Source organism: Penicillium waksmanii (assembly GCF_028829765.1).
Source record: "Penicillium waksmanii strain IBT 27052 chromosome Unknown utg000010l:1.0-3698451.0:1.0-3701458.0, whole genome shotgun sequence".
Classification (NCBI taxonomy): domain Eukaryota; kingdom Fungi; phylum Ascomycota; class Eurotiomycetes; order Eurotiales; family Aspergillaceae; genus Penicillium; species Penicillium waksmanii.
The window spans coordinates 1,600,895-1,621,032 of NW_026643256.1; the positions used below are offsets into that span (position 1 = coordinate 1,600,895).

The 20,138-nt window shown below is 48.6% G+C and overlaps 3 protein-coding genes across 3 annotated transcripts; 1 reads left to right on the top strand and 2 right to left on the bottom strand.

The window, feature by feature from the left end:
- Nucleotides 1-937: 937 nt before the first annotated feature.
- N7481_012572 (ankyrin repeat-containing domain) lies at nucleotides 938-3,163 on the bottom strand (the record flags this gene model as incomplete). Its single annotated transcript, XM_057271791.1, has 1 exon — nucleotides 938-3,163. One exon carries the CDS (start codon nucleotides 3,161-3,163, stop codon nucleotides 938-940), a length of 2,226 nt encoding a protein of 741 aa, XP_057115979.1.
- Nucleotides 3,164-4,599: 1,436 nt separating this feature from the next.
- On the top strand, nucleotides 4,600-6,119 carry N7481_012573 (uncharacterized protein; the record flags this gene model as incomplete). Its single annotated transcript, XM_057271792.1, has 2 exons — nucleotides 4,600-5,613; nucleotides 5,679-6,119. The coding sequence occupies 2 exons, from the start codon at nucleotides 4,600-4,602 to the stop codon at nucleotides 6,117-6,119; spliced, it is 1,455 nt and encodes a 484-aa protein (XP_057115980.1).
- Nucleotides 6,120-7,023: 904 nt separating this feature from the next.
- Nucleotides 7,024-19,548, bottom strand: N7481_012574 (uncharacterized protein; the record flags this gene model as incomplete). Its single annotated transcript, XM_057271793.1, has 3 exons — nucleotides 7,024-13,749; nucleotides 13,815-15,593; nucleotides 15,730-19,548. The coding sequence occupies 3 exons, from the start codon at nucleotides 19,546-19,548 to the stop codon at nucleotides 7,024-7,026; spliced, it is 12,324 nt and encodes a 4,107-aa protein (XP_057115981.1).
- Nucleotides 19,549-20,138: the final 590 nt, after the last annotated feature.

Genomic DNA, 20,138 nt, shown 5'->3' on the forward strand with positions numbered 1-20,138 from the left:
GCTATAATTCTATAAGTATAATTAGTAAAGGGGTAAGTAGGTGAAAGAATATTATCGGGTACCAGTATCAAGGAAAATATAGGCTTTAGTCCTTCTAACTTGATTATAAGAATAGCCCGCCTAATGATATTATGGCTAGTGTTATAATAATTCAATAAGCTATTATAAGAACCCTAAAATTGGTATAGGGCAGCCGTGCCTATATGAGTATACTTGTAACCTAAGGCCTTGATGCTTTCTTTCTCAGAAAACCCTGCTTAGAGATTATCTCTTATATAATCCTTATCTGAGGTATTATCAGATCTCTCTTTATCTCTACTGAGAGACATGCCCAATGAGACTGCCTGGGAACTCGATTGTATAATTTGTATTATTTATAATCACAATAAGGGTATAACAACAGCAACAGAAGGGTACTTTCCTTTCTGAAGTGACCTATTTAGGGCTACTTGGGAGAGTAGTGGTCACAGAGTAACTGTCCGAATCACATATAGATTCCTGTAATGCATACTGGTACGTGTTATATTCTTCTTTATTGTGATCTTCTGAGGCAAGGCTCAAAAAGAATCCTCTTTTGAGGGTTCGGCTGCGGGAGAAACTGATTTGGTAGGGGGCGAGATTTCTGAAAAGCGCTCACGCACAGAACTGGCAAAGAAAATAGCTTCGTAGAATTTCTATTTTTAACTATTGAGCTGAAATTGGCCTTTTGGATCGGGAAAAAAACGAAGCAAATCCTCTATTATCGATGTATATAATGTTACTCTTACTAGTAAGAGTGTGAAGAGCAGCAGCAGCAGCGAAATGTGAACAATCTTACTAATGGTCATAATGTCGACGATCAGCTCTATCTCCTAGTCTCCGATTCCCAACAGTCACCTTGACGTTGTATGTATAGCCCCGGTTAGCACTTTGGGAATTACCTGCTTGATACCTTAGGTTAAAGTTTCGGTCGTCGTCTCTCCGAGTCACGACGGAAATATTCCCGGTCTTCCTGAAGATCTCGATGTTGGACGAATTGCTCTGGCCAGACCTCTTTGTGACCTTGACCGTAGTTCTTCGACTCCGAAGAATCTCCATGCTGATGTTGTTCTCCAACTACCTCTTCACTAGTTGCCCTTTTAGATCTCCGTTCTCGTCTCTCTTTGGCCTGTTGTAATTCCTGTTGCGACTTCCTTTCGGCTATCCTCAAAAGTTCTTTTTTGTGTTCCCTCTGCACCACACTTTTTGGTGCCGATTTCATCCGATCCCACCTTGATAGTGCTGTAGATGTATTGGCTTTCCACTTGCTTGCTTCTTTCCTTTCTCTCCTTTCTCTTGCCTCAAATTGGTCTGCCAATCGCTGATGATCTTGCTTCCCGGTGTTTCTGGCTGCTTTTCGATGGACTCCCGCTGGATCATTTGACCTTGTACAGGCTGTCTGTTGTCCAATCGCCTCTTGTTTGGCTGCTTTTTCATCAATCACCGCTTCACCTCGAGGCTCACCTTGCCAACTGCTACTATCCGGCGGTTCCATATCATCCCCTAGTGCCGTTCCTTCGTACATTCTATTCATTGCCGCCTGAATTCGCTCCGTCTTCTGTGCTTCGTCTTCACCCGTTTCGTACGCCTCGCACTTGTTTGCTAGAAACTCCCCATTATTAAGTCTTCGGATGGCTGCATGCACCTTCGGCTCAGCCGCTAGCCATTCGTAGTAAGGCTTTTTCAGCAGCTCGCTTCGCTTGAGAGACGAGTATTGATCGATCCATGTGCGAGCAGCAACTTCCGCAGCAGGGTCATCCGCAACGACCAAATCAGACCGTGGGTACAGGCCTCCATGAATTGCTCGGAGTATCCGTGAGAGTCCTCTCTGACCTTCTGGCCAGCGTACTAAGCTTCCAGTGTCATACCTTGTGCCGTATTTCACCCCATCTGGTGTAATAACGTCGGGTAGACGAGTACAAGACGAGAGCACTACATTAGGGTAGTCTCTTCTTAACTCTAAGCTGACATCAATCATAGCTCGATCAACGCGGCTCTCGAAAAGGGTTTCCAGATCTGAGTCATCAAGAGGCTCCCCGGTCAAAGGATTTGCTGGTCCTGTTCTCCTTTTGTCTTGGCCCCTGCGAGCTGTTCCACTTGAAGGACTTGTCGATTCCGGGTAACCGTGGTATCCGAGTCCCAGTCCACTATATACAATTTCAAGTATGAAATTATATATGCTTTCTCTGATTTCGATATCGACAAAGGACAGAATTTGGTCCCTAGCTATCTTGCTAAGATACTCCAAACTCAAAAACTCCCAGCGCTCTTTTATAGAAGCACGATTGTTCATGCCCTTTCGTTGCAATGCAAGTTCAACCAGAGGTTCTGGATAAAAGACCATGGTTAAATTAGGAGCTGCAAACAGTTGATCTGGGAAAAATTGACGGCCGTACTCTTTGCGAGAATAATCTTGGGCTTCTCCGATGAGCCTATAATAAGAAGCATATTTGGTGTTATAACCCTTCAGTATTATATTCCGGCGTTTGAATTGGGTATCAGATATGAAAGATCGGACAAGGGGATTCTTGACTTTGTGAAAATGGTCGGTGAACTCGACAATGGCCTTAGCAAGATCTTCTTCTCTGAGATCGACTTGAAGCCCGTAAGGGGTTCTGTGGTCCATGCGCATTGCCTGTCTCAATGAAGGCACTTTCTCATGCGCCCGGAGATAAGTACTCGCAAAGTCGATATTATCCAGATCCACTCGCCTGGAAACAAGATGTGTCCCGTGAACCTGTTCGTAGGCAAGCTCAGACCAGTCTTGTAACTTCGATGATGTGACACGTTCGGGACTTAAGTCATGGGCTAAGAATGAATAATTCCCAGAGTCAGAGCCAAAGCGACAGTCCACCTCGTGGAGAAATAGATCGTTTGCAAATCCCCAGGCGATGGCAAATCTTGAATTTTCTACGATGCGCCTGGCACGCTCATAGTACCCGCGATGACAAAATACAAGGCCATATCTAGCCGGCTGTAATTTGTTCTGTAGTTTGGGATCTCCAGCGGGTGCTTTTCTGATAGTTGCGGTTTGGAACTTGCAATAAATACTCTTTTGCATTTTCCAGTCATCGTATCCTGGGGGAAGATCTGGGAAGTGTCTGCAATGGATGAATTCCCCGCGCTTCTTCAATAAATCTGCCATGTCGAATGTAAGATGATAAGGCGTTACACTCCACGAGAATATGAATGAAGAGGGGTATAATAAGATACGCGGAGCTTGTGTTTTGAGAGTTTTGGATATTGGAGGACGTAGAAAGGTGCAGCATTTTGAAGAGAATGTTTAGCTACTTATACTGCCTGGTAGTGCATAGCAGTAGGAGATTGTTCCCGTACTACTAGTCAAAGACCTGCCCCTTTCACTGGACGCAAAGAACAGCCTCATTATAGTGCGCCTTGGCACGAAGGTTGTAGATGTGATTGGTCTTGAGGGGAGACCAAGAGCTGAACATGCCACTGAAAATACCATGCATATGCACCCAAGCACTCTCTGGCCAATATTGTAGAGACAAAGCCGCAAACATGTAATATCGAAAACGTGGTGAACGTTTCTACTGGTCTGGCTGTTAATACCGGTATCAAATTACAGTCAAGATCATAATACTCCTGGTCGTCATCTTCCGCCCCAATTTGCTGCTCTTAAAAATTGTAAGTTCTGGAGGCTCTTCGGGATTCCCATAACAGACCGAACCCCGCTAATGCGACTGACAAATCAGATCAATGGTGGATAGCGAGGCAAACCTTGTCATGCGTTGGCAAGGCAAACCTAGTCATGCGTTGGCAAGGCAAACCTTGTCAAGCGTTGGCAAGGCATAGCCGGGGTTTGCCTCGACTCATGTCACTGGCAGAATTTATCTACAACCAACCAACTCGCCGTTTTAGTCGCTTTGCAGGAGCACCGAACCCCATACAGAGCTCGGAGTGGAATATGACGGCTACTGTCTTTTCATTTACCATGCAGCAGTTGCAGATCGATTAACTTACTTGTCAACTCGAACCTTTATCCCAGAGAACCCCGGTATCTCCAGGGCTGTACGACCCTGCACGATCAACATCAGCCAGCAGATGTGCTTTAGTCAGCCCCACAAACTTTCGTAGTCTAAACTAGGCCACTAATCGTCATTTGGTACTGGTATGGAAATCGTGATAAGTCTGTCATTTCTGAAATACTGGATGAAACCTATTTAACATGCAATTACCGCCTTGTAAGCAGTTTACCTAATAATGCCAAGCAATTTAAAAGTGTATCCGACTAGTAATGGTATACATGTCGCGACACGGACTAGTTCTATTTGCAACATACCTGCAGCCCATCCTGTGGCAAGCAGGATATTTTTTTCTTATTAGCTCGCCTTCCGAACTGCCTCAGCTGCTGGCATGCATCGATACCAATCAGGGGTGGCCTGAGATGCCCCGTCCCTTGAAAGTGTGGTGGCTATGTGAGGAATTCAATTTCGCCTTGCTCTCCCCCAACTGAAATGAGCACTTGAGCCTCACCGAAGAGCCTTAAGACTTTGCGTCCATGACGGAGAAATCATTTTTACATGTTTCTGACATACAACTCGCCCACTGAACTTGATTATGGAGACTCGAGAAGAGAAACTTGCAACATGGGCCGATTTATCAGTCGATGGCCATCAAACCTTCAGATTTTTGGAAGGATCCATGCGAATATTTCCCAATGATCCCAATAATCGAGCTCGCTTTGCCCAGGATCGATTTGACTGCAGTCATATCGACCATCTTCTCAATATCCCCAACGATGATAACTTGAATTCATGGCATTTTAAAGTGATATCCTTTCCCCAGATCCAGCTGGGCAGACTCAGAATCTCCATTTCCAAACCTGTTTTTCGGAAGATCCAAAACTCTTGGAACCTACACCCTCGTACGATTGAGGTGTTCTTAGCAAACAACGGTGTCTTTACGACATTTCACTGCTCCAGCAGTGGACGCACATTCTTTCTTCTTAAGGTCGCCAATTCACGTTCCACGGGCTTTGATTGTATTTCTGTTACCTGTGACCCTTGTCGCCGCACTACCTACGTCCTATATCATCATATCAGGGACGAAGAATCTGTCTTCGCTACCTTAACCACTGCACTAGAAAGATGCATGGATCCCCTCTTTTTCATCGCCGCTCTTTATCGCTCACATAATCAGCAAATCGAAACTTATCGGAATACCATCGATGATGCCATTCTCAAGATCGAGCGACAAACGGGTCTCGGAGTCCCTGCAAATCTGAGGGGACGTCGTGCTAGTTTAGACGAAGAGCCTCTTCATTTTAGTTCTACAGGAACGATCCAGCAATTAAGTTATTGCCAATCCGACGTGGCAATCATTAAACATGTTGGACGATGTTGTTTGGAATGCGGGGATTGGCTTGTACAGTTGTTTGACAAGCTGCTCCTAAGTGAGAACGAAAGATATTCGAGCGAGGAGCATAGTGAGCAAGACCATCAATTATCGAAGGCTCTCAAGACGGCGCGATTGATGAACCGCGATGATGTGGAGTATATGCGCAGACGGAGTAAGACGCTGTTGTCGCAGATACAGCAAATAGGGGAGAGAGCACAAAGCCAGACTAATTTCGTGAGTACCAGTATTCCCATCAAATCCATTTCTCTTATCGTGCAGCCACTTATGATTCAAACCAGCTACTGGCAGCCCTCTCTCAAAGCGATACCGAATACTCTGCTTCAATCGCGATAGATGGGAAAAACGATAGTCACGCGATGAAAGCCATTTCAATCCTTGGTGCAATTTACCTACCAGGTACATGCGTTGCTACGCTTCTCAGCATGGAAATATTCATTTGGCGCGATCCAGATGGGACACTCAAGATATCGCCGAGTATTTGGATATACTGGACGATAGCCTTGCCATTGACAATCGCGACCTTCGTTGTGTGGATTGCATGGTCAAGGAGAGAAAACAAGAAGAGTGAGCAACAATTGACAATTTCTCATACCAAGCCTCGTTTTGAGCCCGATGGCAATGCTAAGACCAATACTGTCTTGGACAGAGCTGGGGGCTCGGGAGGTCTGGATTTCTGGCATGAATTGGTGCCCCGTCGGCCTGATATATGGAAAGTGTGAATATCAGTCTTCTCGGAACGACGGTGACTGCTCTGAATAAGTAAAGGCTCAAAATATTGGATAGTTAGGGGATACAGGACAAGAACTTCAAGTTCTATCCAAATACTGTGACTAGAGGAAGGCAACATGGTAGGGATATGTGTGGTGACAAGAAAGCACGGCAGGTTTAACCGAGTGGCCACGTTATCCGTGTAGGGGTCCTCAAGGCGTTCAGGTGAAGGGTTGAACAGACTAAAGAGTAAAGCGACAAGGGCCTCAACCCAACAACCAGAAAAACAAATCATCCCCAAAGAAAACAAGACAAAAATATAAAAAGAAGAAATATGGTAAAAACAAAAACATACAACAGCAGGGATTCGCATGTGGTCACTCAACTACTAACCTGCCGGCACGTGGCTCAAGTACGGACAGGACCTCCCGTTCTTGTACGTGCTCCCCAGACAGCCCTGGAGTATCGAGTCAAAGGCACCCGCGTGTATCAAAAATGGACGACTGAGTAAGACAATAACAGAGGACTTCAAGGTTATCACGTTTCATAAGAGCTGCAGACAGCTATCGTTGTGTTTTGACTCAGTGACATAATCCTCTTGTTTCTCACTTTTCTAGAGTAACAATTTGATTATTGTTTCATAATCCATATAAGAGTATACTGCCATCACAAATAATACTTATTAGTGAGATATAGGCTGCTCGCCGACCATAAACCTAAGCAAAAGCCGTTTGGTAACACCACTTCTAAATATATTACTACTTACAATCGTTCAATTGCAGAGAAGAAGGCCAAAGAGTCTGGAAAACAGCACAAACGACTAAAATAGAATAGAAGAGAGTATGAATACACTGTTTAGCCGTCCCTTATTACATAGTGATATCCAATACATACCAAGCACGCTAAGTTACATCATCAATTATACACAGGAGTAGGTTGGCGATAGGATTGGGGCATTGCATCCGCATCCCTCAAACTTGTCAAAGGGGCATTTGGATATTTGGAGAACAATTGGATCATCTCCGTCAGGCTGTCTGCCAATTGGTCAACGAACGGCTGTCCCAGGACATCCCCCGCCCCCGTCACGATCAAATCGAGGCCCGAGTCCCGCTCTATGGAGACCACATCCATCTGTCCTGGGACGGTCTTCGCGTTGCCCCAACCGGCGTTGGCCAAAGAAGCAACTCCACCAAGCTCCCAGGAACTGTTAGGCTGCGGACTCTCGTGATGGACGCGAAGACCGAATCGGACATCTTCTGGCCAACTAGTGGAATGTTTTGCAATAGTTGGAAGTGTTAGCGAGTCGTGTTGAAAAACAGCCATCTGCTGTGTTTGTACATATCGCATAAACTGTGCCACCGTCGATGAGGTGTCGATTGTAATCCTGACTGGGAGTGTATTGATACATGGACCGAAGATGTTGCCGATTCCTGGAGGCAAGCCACCACGCCCATGGACGACTTGGCCGAAGACAAGATCCGATTGGCTGGTGTGGTCGTGAGCGATTACCCATGCCAGGGCCGACTTGACTAGCGTCGACATGGTAGCCTCTGATCGAAGATAGGGCCGGTCAATACCTCGCATTGCCGTTGGTGGGTGTTTTAGCTCGACGGGTGGAAGTGAGGGTTTGGCAACGCCAAATGGGGAGAGTGCTGCCGGAGAAGCGTCGTGCAAGTACTCCTTCCAGAAGGTGAAGGCATCTGTATGATTTTGCCCGATGCGGTGATGAACCACATTGGCAAAGTCTGTAGCCTCCGGGACCTCCTGTCCCGCGTAGGCTGCGGCAATGGCATGCCAGAGAATGCCAATACAGGACTGGTCGTATTGGGCGTGAGACAAACTGACAAGAAAAACAAATTCTCGCCGAACGGTGCTGGTAATGACCTTGAAACTGACTGGACTGAAAAGGAGTTGGGTGGTTGGGGTCGGTCGCTGGCGGGAGAGGTGTGTCATATATGCCTCGGGATCCTCTTGTTCTACAAATTCAAAGCTGGGCTCCAGGCTTTGCAAGATCACCTGGAAGATGCGATCATCCAGATTAACGAATACCGTCCGCAGTATGCTATAGCAGGAAACGACCTGATAGCAAGCGCGACAAAGACGATCGAAGTCCACAGCAACTGGAAATAGGTACGCATATTCAACGGGAGACGAGTGTTGGATATAAAACTCCTGGTATGGTAGAGTAGGGAGGATATCGACTATGTTGTCCGCACTGAAAGGGTGCTTCTCGGCGAAGAATGAGGAAACAATGGAAGTATGTTCACCAGGATGGATGAGTGAGAGCGGAGGATTTACAGGCGATTTCGTCATGGTAGATGATATATCAGCCTTGGTAGCCAACTGACGGGCCGTTTGCCGGATGGTTTCCCAACGGAACAACTCCCCAACGGTATGCTGAATGCCATTGGCCACGGCTCGCGAAGTGGCCTTGAGAGCAGAGATCGAATCTCCGCCCAGTCGAAAGAAGCTGTCTTCAGCCCCGATCTCGGCATGTGTAACGGACAGAGTCTCTGCCCAGACGTCTTGAAGCATCCGCTCCAGGTCAGACGACATGGGCTGCTTTACCAGATTTATGTTAGGAGCAAAATGTTCGATCTGCTGCCGTGTCATTGTGGCGACAGCATCTCGAAGTCGCCGTCGATCGAGCTTTCCACCAACGGTCTCGGGCATTTGGCGCAGAGGGATAAAAGCAGACGGAACCATGTAGTCCGGAATAGCAGCACACAGCCGGGTGTTGGCATCAGTAATATGACCGGCATGGTTGGGTGGAATTGCTATGTCCAGTTGAAGCGGCGCATCCATGGAAGAAGAAGATGGTTCCTCGGTATTGTCAGGGTTGTTGGGTACAACAAACGCAACTAGACATGCTACCTGACCCGGTCCAGCCGGTGTGATAATTTCAGTGACAACGTTCTTCCAACATCCAGGGCAATGATGGCGGATATTCTCCTCAACATCGCCGAGCTCCAAACGCTGGCCCCGCAGTTTGACCTGATAGTCCCTCCGACCCACGAATACCAGCGATCCATCGGCTTCATACCGAGCCAAATCACCTGTGCGATATACTCTCTTGTGATCACCTGTTGAGAAATCTTGGAGCCATCTTGGGCAGGGAAGGAACGCGGATGCCGTTTGGTCAGGGTTGTTAAGATAACCTCGGCCGACTAGAGATCCTTGCAGCAGAATCTCACCTACAGCCCCGATTGGTACTGGCCGATGAGGATCCCGCGGATTTGCAAGCCACGCATTCCCTGCGATTGGGAATCCGATGTTGGCTGGGGAACTCACATCAACACCAGTCTGAATAGTGAAGAATACGGTGCATTCGGCGGGCCCGTAGCTATTCAGTAGGCGTACTTGATTTGCCCATTGTCGTATATCGCTGGCAATGACTGGCTCTCCAATAAGGCTGATAGTATGGACTGATGGTAGATCGGCGGGGGCCAATACTCGGAGCAGGGACGGTGTGAAGATGGCGTGAGATGGCTGCATTCTAACCACGGCCTCGGTCGGTCCTTCCTTTCGTTCAGAGCCGGATAAAATGCAGATACAGCCTCCAATAATTAAAGTGCCAAGCATTTCGAACATGCTCACATCGAAGGCGTAGGACGAAAACTGAAGGATCCGAGAAGTAGTATCCATCTGTAAGTGCTCGGCGTACCGAGTCGACATGGTAACGAAAGCCCCATTCTCAACAACCACGCCTTTCGGCTTTCCGGTAGATCCTGAGGTAAAGATAGCATATAGGGCTTGATAGGGGTTTTGAATATTGGGTAGGTCCGATGTTGTCATCTGATATTGGAGAGTGTCCTCTCCAACTGAAATGACTGTAGGAGCTAGTGACTGAGCAGTGGACATATTGGTCCCTGCACTCAGTATGAGTGAAGGTTGAAATTCATTGCAAATATCCCGAATCCTATTCACGGGATGGGCAGTGTCGAGAAGGACAAATGCTGCCTGTGCGTGGAGAACACCGAGCATAGCGATGACAGTCCACCGGGACCGTTCCATGTATATAGGGACAAAGGACTCTGATCCAATACCATTGGTAACAAGCAAGGAACCAACCTTACGGGCCAGGTAAAGCACCTCATCGTAACAGAAGTTCCCATCCCAGGAGCAAACTGCCGGGGCTAGGGGCTGGCTCGCAGAATGCTTTTCTATCATCGCCCTGACAGTGTTTGGACTCGGGGGACAATTGGGAAATGCCCACCTTCGCAGGTGATCGATGGCACACGGACTCAACGTGGGAATGTCGCTAATCATAGAACGTGGCTTCTGGTAGACTTGTTGAAGGGTATGGCTGAATTGATCGAGGATAGTTTTCAGATGCCATTCAGGAACTACATTCTCGTCGTAGGAGGCATCAACTATCACACTATCAGCCTTTAGGATGCACGTCAACTGTAAAGCATAGGAGCTGAACGCCCCGAGACCCGAAGTTGTCTCAATATGTTGCATCAGTCCTGTCTCCAGAGAGCCATCGTCTGCCTCTCGGCCAGTTACCATGAGCAAAGTCTGAAACCTGCAGCATTCTGCAGCTTCCGGATTGAGCTTAGCGATTTGGTGCAAACCCAATTGTTCTACCGCGGTTATGTCCACGGACCATTGCTGCAGGTCCTCCAGTAGCTCGGTAACCGTTTTATTACCGTCAAGGGTTACTCTCAGAGGTAAAGTGGCAATTGTCGGGCCAGTCATGTTTTCGATGCCTCGTATTGGTGCTCGACGTCCCGATGAGACAATACCAAATACAGCTTCCTCGGAGCTCTGGTACTGAGATTGAACAAGAGCCCAGGCGAGCCAGGTAGCCGTGGTCCTGGTGACAGAGTGCTCGGAAAAAGGCCCAGTGGGTACTTCACAATGGGAGTGGGCCAACGCATGCGGCCGGTAAGCTGGAGAGGGCAACGAGGGGAACGGCACCACAGATATCCCATGGAACTCTGTATTCCAGCGTTGGGATGCTATCTCGGATTGGGAGATGACGTGTTTTACAAAGAGCTTGAATGGCGCTGGCTTCAGCAATTCGCACGCCGGGTCACTATAGGCCTCATCTATAGCCTCCGCTAGCCGTGCAAGTGACCACGCGTCATACACCGCATGATGCATTGTTAACATCAAATGATATTCTTCGATGTCAGAACCTGACGCTGGCACTGGGAAAACCTTGAACTGGGCCAAGGCTTTTCCAAAACCCATCGCATTATCGCACGAGTATTGCGGGAAATCGACCGCATCACTTTTTACGACAACCTGAAGACAACCAAGATCATTCGTGTAGATAAGTCTGGTGCGTAGAATTGCGTGTGTTTTCAGGACCCTATCCAGGGCGTGATGCAGCCGATCCAGATCAATGCTGGGAGGTAGTCGATAGCGGTGGAATGCGACGTATGCACCAGAACGTCCTTCTGTGACGGAAGCCAAGGCAGCCTGTAAGGGAGTACATGGATAGATGTCTTCAATTTGATCCAGCAATATACCGCATTGAAGAGATGCTTGAGCTTGGGCTTCGGAACGTTGCTGAGACTGAAGTAGGCTGAATGGAGCGATGTCGTCTGCCACAGCATCGGTCGCGGACGTGGATCCACAATAGGAGTGACAAGCAACTACACGCGCAAGATCACGCAGCCGAGGATGCTTGAAAATGTTGGAAACAGCCATTTCTAGCCCGACTGGTCCGCCGCTTGATGCCAACCGCATAACGGCAATCGAATCGCCGCCCAAGCGGAAGAAATGATCATCTGAGCCAATTGTCTCTGCTGGACGCCGAAGTACTTTTGACCAGAGACACCGCAGTTGGTGTTCAATCGGACTTAAATCATCCTGGGATACATGATCCGTAGCTTGGTTTGTTCCTTCTAATTGTTTCTCCATTGCATGCGACATCACTTGACGCAGTTTGGGCCGATCCACCTTACCACTTAGCATCCTCGGAACACTGTGCAGAGGAAAGAACGCTGCAGGTATGAGGAAAGAAGGGATGTCCGATTGCAGAATTTTCCTTGATTCTGTGACCGCACTGTCAAATTTCGTCGAAAGATGTGAGTTCGAAATGTTCACTGCAGCTACCAGATATGTCGTTTGGCATTGCTTTGGGGCGATCACCTCGGCCAGTACCTCGGGGCTCCCTGAAAAGGATTGCTGGACATGATGTTCCACCTCGGCTAGCTCGATCCGTTGCCCGTTCACTTTGACTTGACGGTCCTTTCTTCCAATATATCGAGTTGATCCATTGGGCAGGAGCCTTACGAGATCTCCCGTTAGGTAAAGCCTTCCAGGTCGCCCAGAGCGGAAAGATTGTAGCCAAGCGGGAGCATCAATAAATGAAGCGGTTGTCTGCTCAGGCCGATTTGCGTACCCCCTACCGACAATGGGACCCTCAATAAGTAGTTCTCCCACAGCCCCAATGGCGGTCAATTGAGCCGAATTTTGGGGGGAAACCGCCCAAGTGGCGCCTCCTGCCGGCATTCCAATGTCTGCAGGATCTGTATAGAGTGCATCAAGGGAAGATTGAACCGTGGCAATAACCGAGCATTCCGATGGACCATAGGCATTAATAAGTTGCAACTGCGAAGACCATCGGCGCACATCTTCCTTGGTCATACCCTCTCCACCCAAAACCAAGGTTCTTAAAGATGTGACATCCTTGGGATCCAGCATTCGCGACACAGACGGTGTCAACAGTGCCCAGTCAACTTGGTATTCCTGAATAAATCCAGCTAGTCTCTGCTGGCGGTCGATATCCTGCGGAATACAAACACATCCGCCGACAATGAGCGTGGTGAGGATCTCGACTATGCTTGCGTCGAAGGCGTGAGACGCGAACTGAAGCACCCGTGAGCCCTCCGCAAGATTGACCATTCTATGATGGGCTTTTTGTGCGGACATGAAAGACTGATGCTCAATTATATTTGCTTTTGGCTTCCCAGTAGACCCTGATGTGAAGGTTGCATATGCTGGTGTTTTGGGTGAGACTTTCATCGGATGTAAGCCCTGACTCTGATGGAGCTTCCACACTTCCTGTTCCTCGCCATCAAGCACAATGACTTTATGAGCAAGATGTCTTGCTACCGGCCTCTGGCGAGATGAAGTTAACACCAAGGGGCACTGAAATTCCCCACGCACCATATCTTGCAATCGCTCAAGGGGATGTGACGGATCTAGGAGGATGAAAGCCCCACCCGCCTTAAGAACTGCAAGTGCAGCGGCAACAACCCAGAGAGACTTTTCACTGCACACTGGCACGAATATTTCTGGCCTTATACCCTGCTCCTGGAGGTGGCTGGCTATCTCTGATGATATACAATCCAGCTCACCGTAGTTGAAGCTGCCGTCCCAGGCACAGATAGCGGATGCAGCTGGATTGGCCAAACTCCGTTCATGGATCACATCATGAATGCAGGATGTCCCCACCTCTGGGATATTCTCCTTCAAATTCATCATGCATCGGTAGTTTTTGGCTCCAACCAGATCCAATTGGCCCAGGTTAATGATGTTGGGATCGAGTAACTGTGCGATAACATGCTGAAATGCATCTCCAATTAGCTCTGCCTGCACTTCCGATAGTGCATGTGACCAGAAGGTAAGATCACCAGATATGACGCTTTTCTCATTGACCGAGAGATTAACAGTCAAGTCAAACTATGGAATTTTAGCCTTCAGTTGAATGATATGATTTGAACTGGCCTGGCCAGTTTCGAGCATACCTCGGTTACGTCATGTCCTCCACGATACTCCAGCCGAGACCCAGAGCTACCATTTTGATCACAATTTATACTATTCTTTTGCAGAGACATGGCTGTGTTGAACAATGCCTGTCCTGATAGGTTCAAGGAATGTATCACGTCAACCAAAGTGCAGATCTGGTTATCCAGACTACTTGCGTAGGAGCTCTGGTTGTTCCGTAAAGCTGACTCAACTCCATCTTCATCGCTCAAGGAGAGGCGACACACCAAAAGGTTGATTAGAGGGCCAGCAATACATTGTGCACCTTGAAGAGGAATCTCCCGACCAGCCGTCAGGTAGGCAAAGCAGACAGAATCCGAACCAGTGTATGCACGAAGGACCAGGCCCCACGCGACCTGCAGGAGATTGAAAACAGTGATTCCAAGGCCGTTGCAGACTGATTGAATTCGATCACCATAATCAACGTTTAATGGAACTGAGAGTAAAGTAGATTTTTGATCAACAACAGAAACCAAAGAAGGGAAGATGCATGGGTTGACATCCTCAAGATACCGATTCCAGTACTCCTGCGATGCCTTTCCGTCTTGCTCTTGACAGTACGCAATGTAGGATCTGTACTGAACTCCTGGATCAGTCTTAAGTTGTCCATCATAACCCTTCTGAAAGTCTGAAATCAACAGGCGGCGAGTGTAGCCATCTATGAGCATATGATGGATGTTGAGTTCACAGAGAACTTCTCCTCCTGGCTGAGGCCTGAGGATAAGCCAATGAGATGGTTGCTTTCTGCCGTGTTGCTGAGTCAACGGATCACAATTTGCGTGTATGCTTCCATCAGAAAAGATAGTCTTCACATCTGCGACGATTGATTGCAACACAACTTGAACGGGGTAGTTCTGGTCCCCAGGGCCAGTTGCAAAGGTGGTCCGCAGAATGGTGTAGCGATCGACTACCCGCTGCCATGCGTCTCGCACCTTATTTAGATCGATAGGGGCGCACGTTGGATGGAGCGACCATTCCATTCTTGACCAGTACATATCAGGGTTTTTGATCTGGCTGAGCCACATGCCAGTTTGGACGGGCGAGCAGGGATAAATTTCTTCAATTTCCGACGGAGAAAACCGACACTTGCCTGATATCTGGCTCACCAGACTTTGTAACTGGTCATCTGTGGTCACTGATAACAAAGGGAAGTCAGACATCGTAAACCGCTGATGCTGTCTCAAATTCATGGGCAGAGATTCCAATGCCTTCTGGAACCCCAGAACCCACTGGTGTAACTTCTCTTGATGCTTCATGCGTCGATTGTACCAGATTGAGATATGAAGGCATCCATCCATGACGGTTGCCGACACATCGATCAGAGCAAAGCGTGGCAAATCTGGAGGAACTGGAATAAGGTCATGGTCGGGGAGAGTCGCCAGTTTCAAAAGTGCCTGTGATCCTTCAAGCTGCTGGAACCGCCCTGTGTAATTGAAAATAATTTCCATCTGCCCGTGGTTCTGGAAATGCCGTGGCCCGTCCTCGTGAAGATAGCGCGAAGTAAAGTACCCCCAGCCATTACTAGGAACAGAGCGGCGGCTCTCCTTGAGGCGTTGGAGTAGATCTGCAATTCCTTGGTCCTTCTTTGCATTCACAAAAACAGGGGCCAAAGTGGTAAACCAGCCCACCGTACGTGAAACATCGATTTGATGGTCCCACGGCTCTCGCCCATGACCTTCACTTAATATTGTCGGCGTAGGCCTATCTTTAAATGTCTGCGAAAATGCATACACGAGAGCGGTATGGATGAGTTCGACCGGCTGCGTGCGAAATGCATCATTACAAACACCAAGAATTGAGCTCGTAATATTCTCTGGTAGGCGGATGGCTTCGTGCAGTGCCTCCCCCCCACGTATTGTGACCGAGCAAGTCTTCTCCTCCCCAGTAGCTTCGTACTGGTGGTGGGATCTCTCTTGGAAGAGCTTTTCGGGGATCCAGAGCCTCACGACTGTACTCATGCTGCAAAAGACACCAAGTCTGAAACGACAACGATTTCAACCCAGAGACCGTTCCCGTCAATAGCAGCTCATCTAGGTCTTGCAAAATCACTCGCCAGGACACCAGATCAATGACCATATGGTGGGCCATTATTGACAGAAACTGCTGATGCGGCGTTGTGACGAGATCAATAGCCAACACAGTTCCTTGCTTAATATCTAACGTCCGTTGACTCCTGGAGAGAATATCCCGAAGCCCTTGAATCCCTATCGAGGGAAGAGAGTGCGCACGGAAATAATAGCTGTCTGTACCTTTTGGGCGGATCGCTTGCTCCCACTGCCCATTTGGCAACCGCCGAAATAATGCCCGCAGCATTGAATGTCGGTCGACAATATCCCTAATGGACTGGTGGATCCTGGATTCTGGTTGATGTTTAGAAACCTTTAACAAGAACTGCTGGGTGAACTTGTCATGTCCCTCGGGTGTATGCTGCACAAAGAGCTGTTGAATTGGGGACAAGCCGAACCAAGTGTCGATCGGATCCTCATCGGCCACAGCAGACAGGTAAGAGCTATTGCTTGATGTTCCCATCTTGCCGGCTAACTCCTCAATGCTTTGATAGCGAAATATATCTCTGACAGTCACCATAAAACCCGCTGATTTGCAGGCGGCGGCCACTTGCATAGCACTGACCGAATCTCCTCCCAACCGGAAGAAACTTTCCGTCACCTCCATTTCTTCGGGTGAACGGTTAAGTGATTGGGCCCATATCCGTTGAAGGATTTCTTCCCGAGAGGTCGAAGAACGTCTAGACTGCGACGGGCTGCCACGGTAGCTTTGGAGGTCTTCCCAAGATAGAAGAGCCGCGCATTTCTGCAGTTCGCGACGATTGGTCTTTCCAGACGTAGTCACTGGCATCCGGGAGACTGGCAAAAACAGACTTGGAATCATAAATGCCGGGAGGGCACTGGCTAGCTCTTTCTGCGCGGCAAAGCATTCCGTTCGGAATTGATCACTAGGGGGAACAAATATGTCGTGTCCATCTTTAGCACAAGCGGTGGATAAGGGCTCATCGGTGCAGATAAAGGCCACCAAAATATCCTGTGGTCTCAATATCTCTGCCACAACATCAGTGGAGCGAGAAAATGAATCGCGCAGATGATGCTCAATATCAGCCATTTCCAGCCGTTGCCCCCGGAGTTTGGCCTGCGTGTCCTTACGCCCTATGTAACGGAAAGAGCCATCGCCTGCATGCTGAACCAAATCCCCGGTCTTGTACACCTTCCCACCTGAGCTTCCGAACTGTCGGCGCCAGGAAGGTGCATCAACAAAGGCGGCTGCTGTTCGTTGGGGGTTTAGGCTGTATCCTGGTCCCACCGTTGGGCCTTCAATCAGCAATTCCCCGATGCATCCCACTGGCATCAGAACTTGATCATCTTCAGAATGTACAACCCAACCGATAGCACCTGTGGGGAATCCAATATTGGAAGGGTCATGTACTTGCAGGTGGGGCTGAACACTGAAGACCGCGGAACACTCTGCTGGCCCATAAGCGTTGCGCACATTGACATACGGCTCCCAGCGCGCCACATCACTGGCCAAGACTGCCTCCCCAACAAATACCAGAGTTTCGAGGCAATGGAGAGACTCTGGTGATACAATCCGAGTCACAGTGGGTGTCAGGCATGCAACATTGACAGCAAATCGGCTTACAGCGTCCCCAAGTGAGCTTTGGCAGTCGGCCGTGGTGGGGATACACACGCAACCACCCATGATCAATGTAGTGAGGTGCTCGATAATGCAAGAATCGAATGCCGGTGATGCAAATTGAAGGACTCGGGACTGGGGAGTGAGGCCATAAAGTTCGCCATGGGCCAAAGCGCTCGAGGCAAATCCATCGTGGTTGACGACTACTCCTTTCGGTGTGCCGGTTGATCCTGATGTGAATGTGGCGTAGATGGCATCTTGTGGAGTAGCAATGAAGGCTTCAGAGAGAACATTGTTAGTGTCACTCATCCACGGCTCCATTCTCGTGCTATCAATAATCAAACGGCTTCCTGTAAGTACAGAAACAATCGGCTCATTTACAGGCGAGATAATGATCAGACTAGCTTGAAGCTGGCGATACATCTCTTGAAGGCGTTGGACCGGGTACGCCGGGTCCAGTAATGCAAAAGCAGCCCCTGCCTTAATTACTGCCAACATGCTCACCGTCGTCCATTTCGACTTTTCCAGGCACAATGGCACAAAATGACCAGGCCTAATTCCTAGCGAGAACAGCCGATTTGCTAGAGCGGAAGAGAGGCCGTCGAGTGCTTTATATGTGAGGTCCCCATCCCAGCTGCAGACAGCTGTATCCTGGGGATTGTGGTAGACACGATCATAGATTAGGTGAAGCACACTCCGTGATGCAGCCATCGGTACTGGTAGATTCCAACGGCATAAGTCAAACTTGTCCTGGAGACTGATTGTGTTGATATCCCTGAGAGTCATGGCCGGGGTGCTCTCTACTTGTTCGTAGATATGTGCAAATTGCTGCAACAGGCGTTCCGTCTGACTAGGGGTGATGACAGCCGGGTCGAAGGATGCTTCGATACACATGGATTCGGCAGATGGCCGGCATCGCAAGATAAGAGAGTATGTATCATATGTCTTTTGTAGTTCTCGACCGCTGACAAAGAGGCTTGGAATACTCCGTGTGTTACGTGGCTCAACGGCCAATAACGTCTGAAATTGACATGCAGCCGCGGGCCCCTGTCCCAAGCGAGAGAGATTCTGCAATCCAATATGCTGGACAGGGATTGTCGCCGCCCACTTACTCTGAACCTTATGTAGTGCGTCGACTATTCGTTCGCCTGGGTTCAGTATGACACGGACCGGAAGACAATTCAAAGCTGGCCCGCTCAAGCTCTCAATGCCTTGGACTTGTGTTCCTCTACCAGCGTCGATTGCCCCGAAAACATTATCTGGGGATCCCGTGTAATGTGATTGTAAGATTGCCCAGGCCAAACGCACTTTTGAGTTAATTGTGAACCTCTGCCCTTCATTTGTGCAACTGGACAGACGGTATTGCCGTGATTCGGTAGGCTGGGGCTCATATCCGGCTGCGGGCCGTGCTGGAAATCCTTTCATGGATGACTGATGCGCGTCCTCGAATTCCGCCGCCCAAAAGACTTCTGCCTCACGTCGAGATTGTGAGATATAGTCAATCAAAGGCCTGAATGGGTGAAAGGCGATTTTCTTCCCGTGATATGCTGAATCCACCTGTTGCAACAGTAGTGCCATTGACCAGTCATCACAGAGCGCGTGGTGAATTAGGATCGTCAAAGTGTGTTGATGATTGTCGGCGTCTGATAGTAAGGTGAACTTCACCAACGGTGCTCCAGCTCGCCATTCACAACCCACAGCATCAAAAGATCCAGGCTTCTGCTCCTCCCAGGGTATCCTACCACGGACAACTGCCTGCACACACCCCTGTAGGCGGGTGGGAATGATTCGTGTGCGCAGAATAGGATTGGCCTGGTAGATGCAGTCCCACGCGTTATGGAGGCGTAAAGTATCAATTTCCCACGACATCCGGTACTCGTATTCAACAGTGTAGGCCATTGGGTCTTTTTTGGTGATAGCCATCATTCCCTCCTGGAGAGCAGTGCAGGGATAGACATCTTCTAGGTCGTCTAGCGAGGAATGGGTTTGTCCCGCGATTTCTTGCAGAAGTTCATTGTCATCCATGTAGTTGCCTGGGGACCAATTATTCGCTCTTTCCATGATATCCATGTTGATGGACTTTTCTTTTTCATTGGGTGCAAAAATTGGAAGCGATTTGTTTGCCACAACGAGTTGCGGTTCTACATCGCGGGCACCCATGCTGCAGTCAAGAATTGGTAAGAAAGCCAGCACAGAAAATCAAGATGGATGGACGCTTGTGTGCATGGAATTGTGTAAAATAATGAAAACCAATGTGAAAAACCACGTTGTTTTATAACTTGGGTTGATGAGCCATGCTCCACTTCCTATGTATATACATTCTACTGCACGCCCATATGGGAAGAGGGTCTGGAACAATGTAACATAGCAAAAGTACGTGTATTGTTGGAATCATCTCGTAATGTTATAGTTTGCATCAAATGTTTAATATGGGCAGGTCTGAGTTAGGGTTGCATTCGCCGTCGGCTGGTTCGGGTAGATCTGGCTCGACACCTACGAGCGGGCAAGTCATGATATCAGACAATCCGGTTGTCAGACACTGAGATTTTTCCGAAATCGTAATAGCAAGTAATTCGTTAGGAGACATCCTAATAATAGGACGGATGGCCCGACATTTTCTCATACCTCACTCAGGTTATCTTCTGGGAATACACATTTGT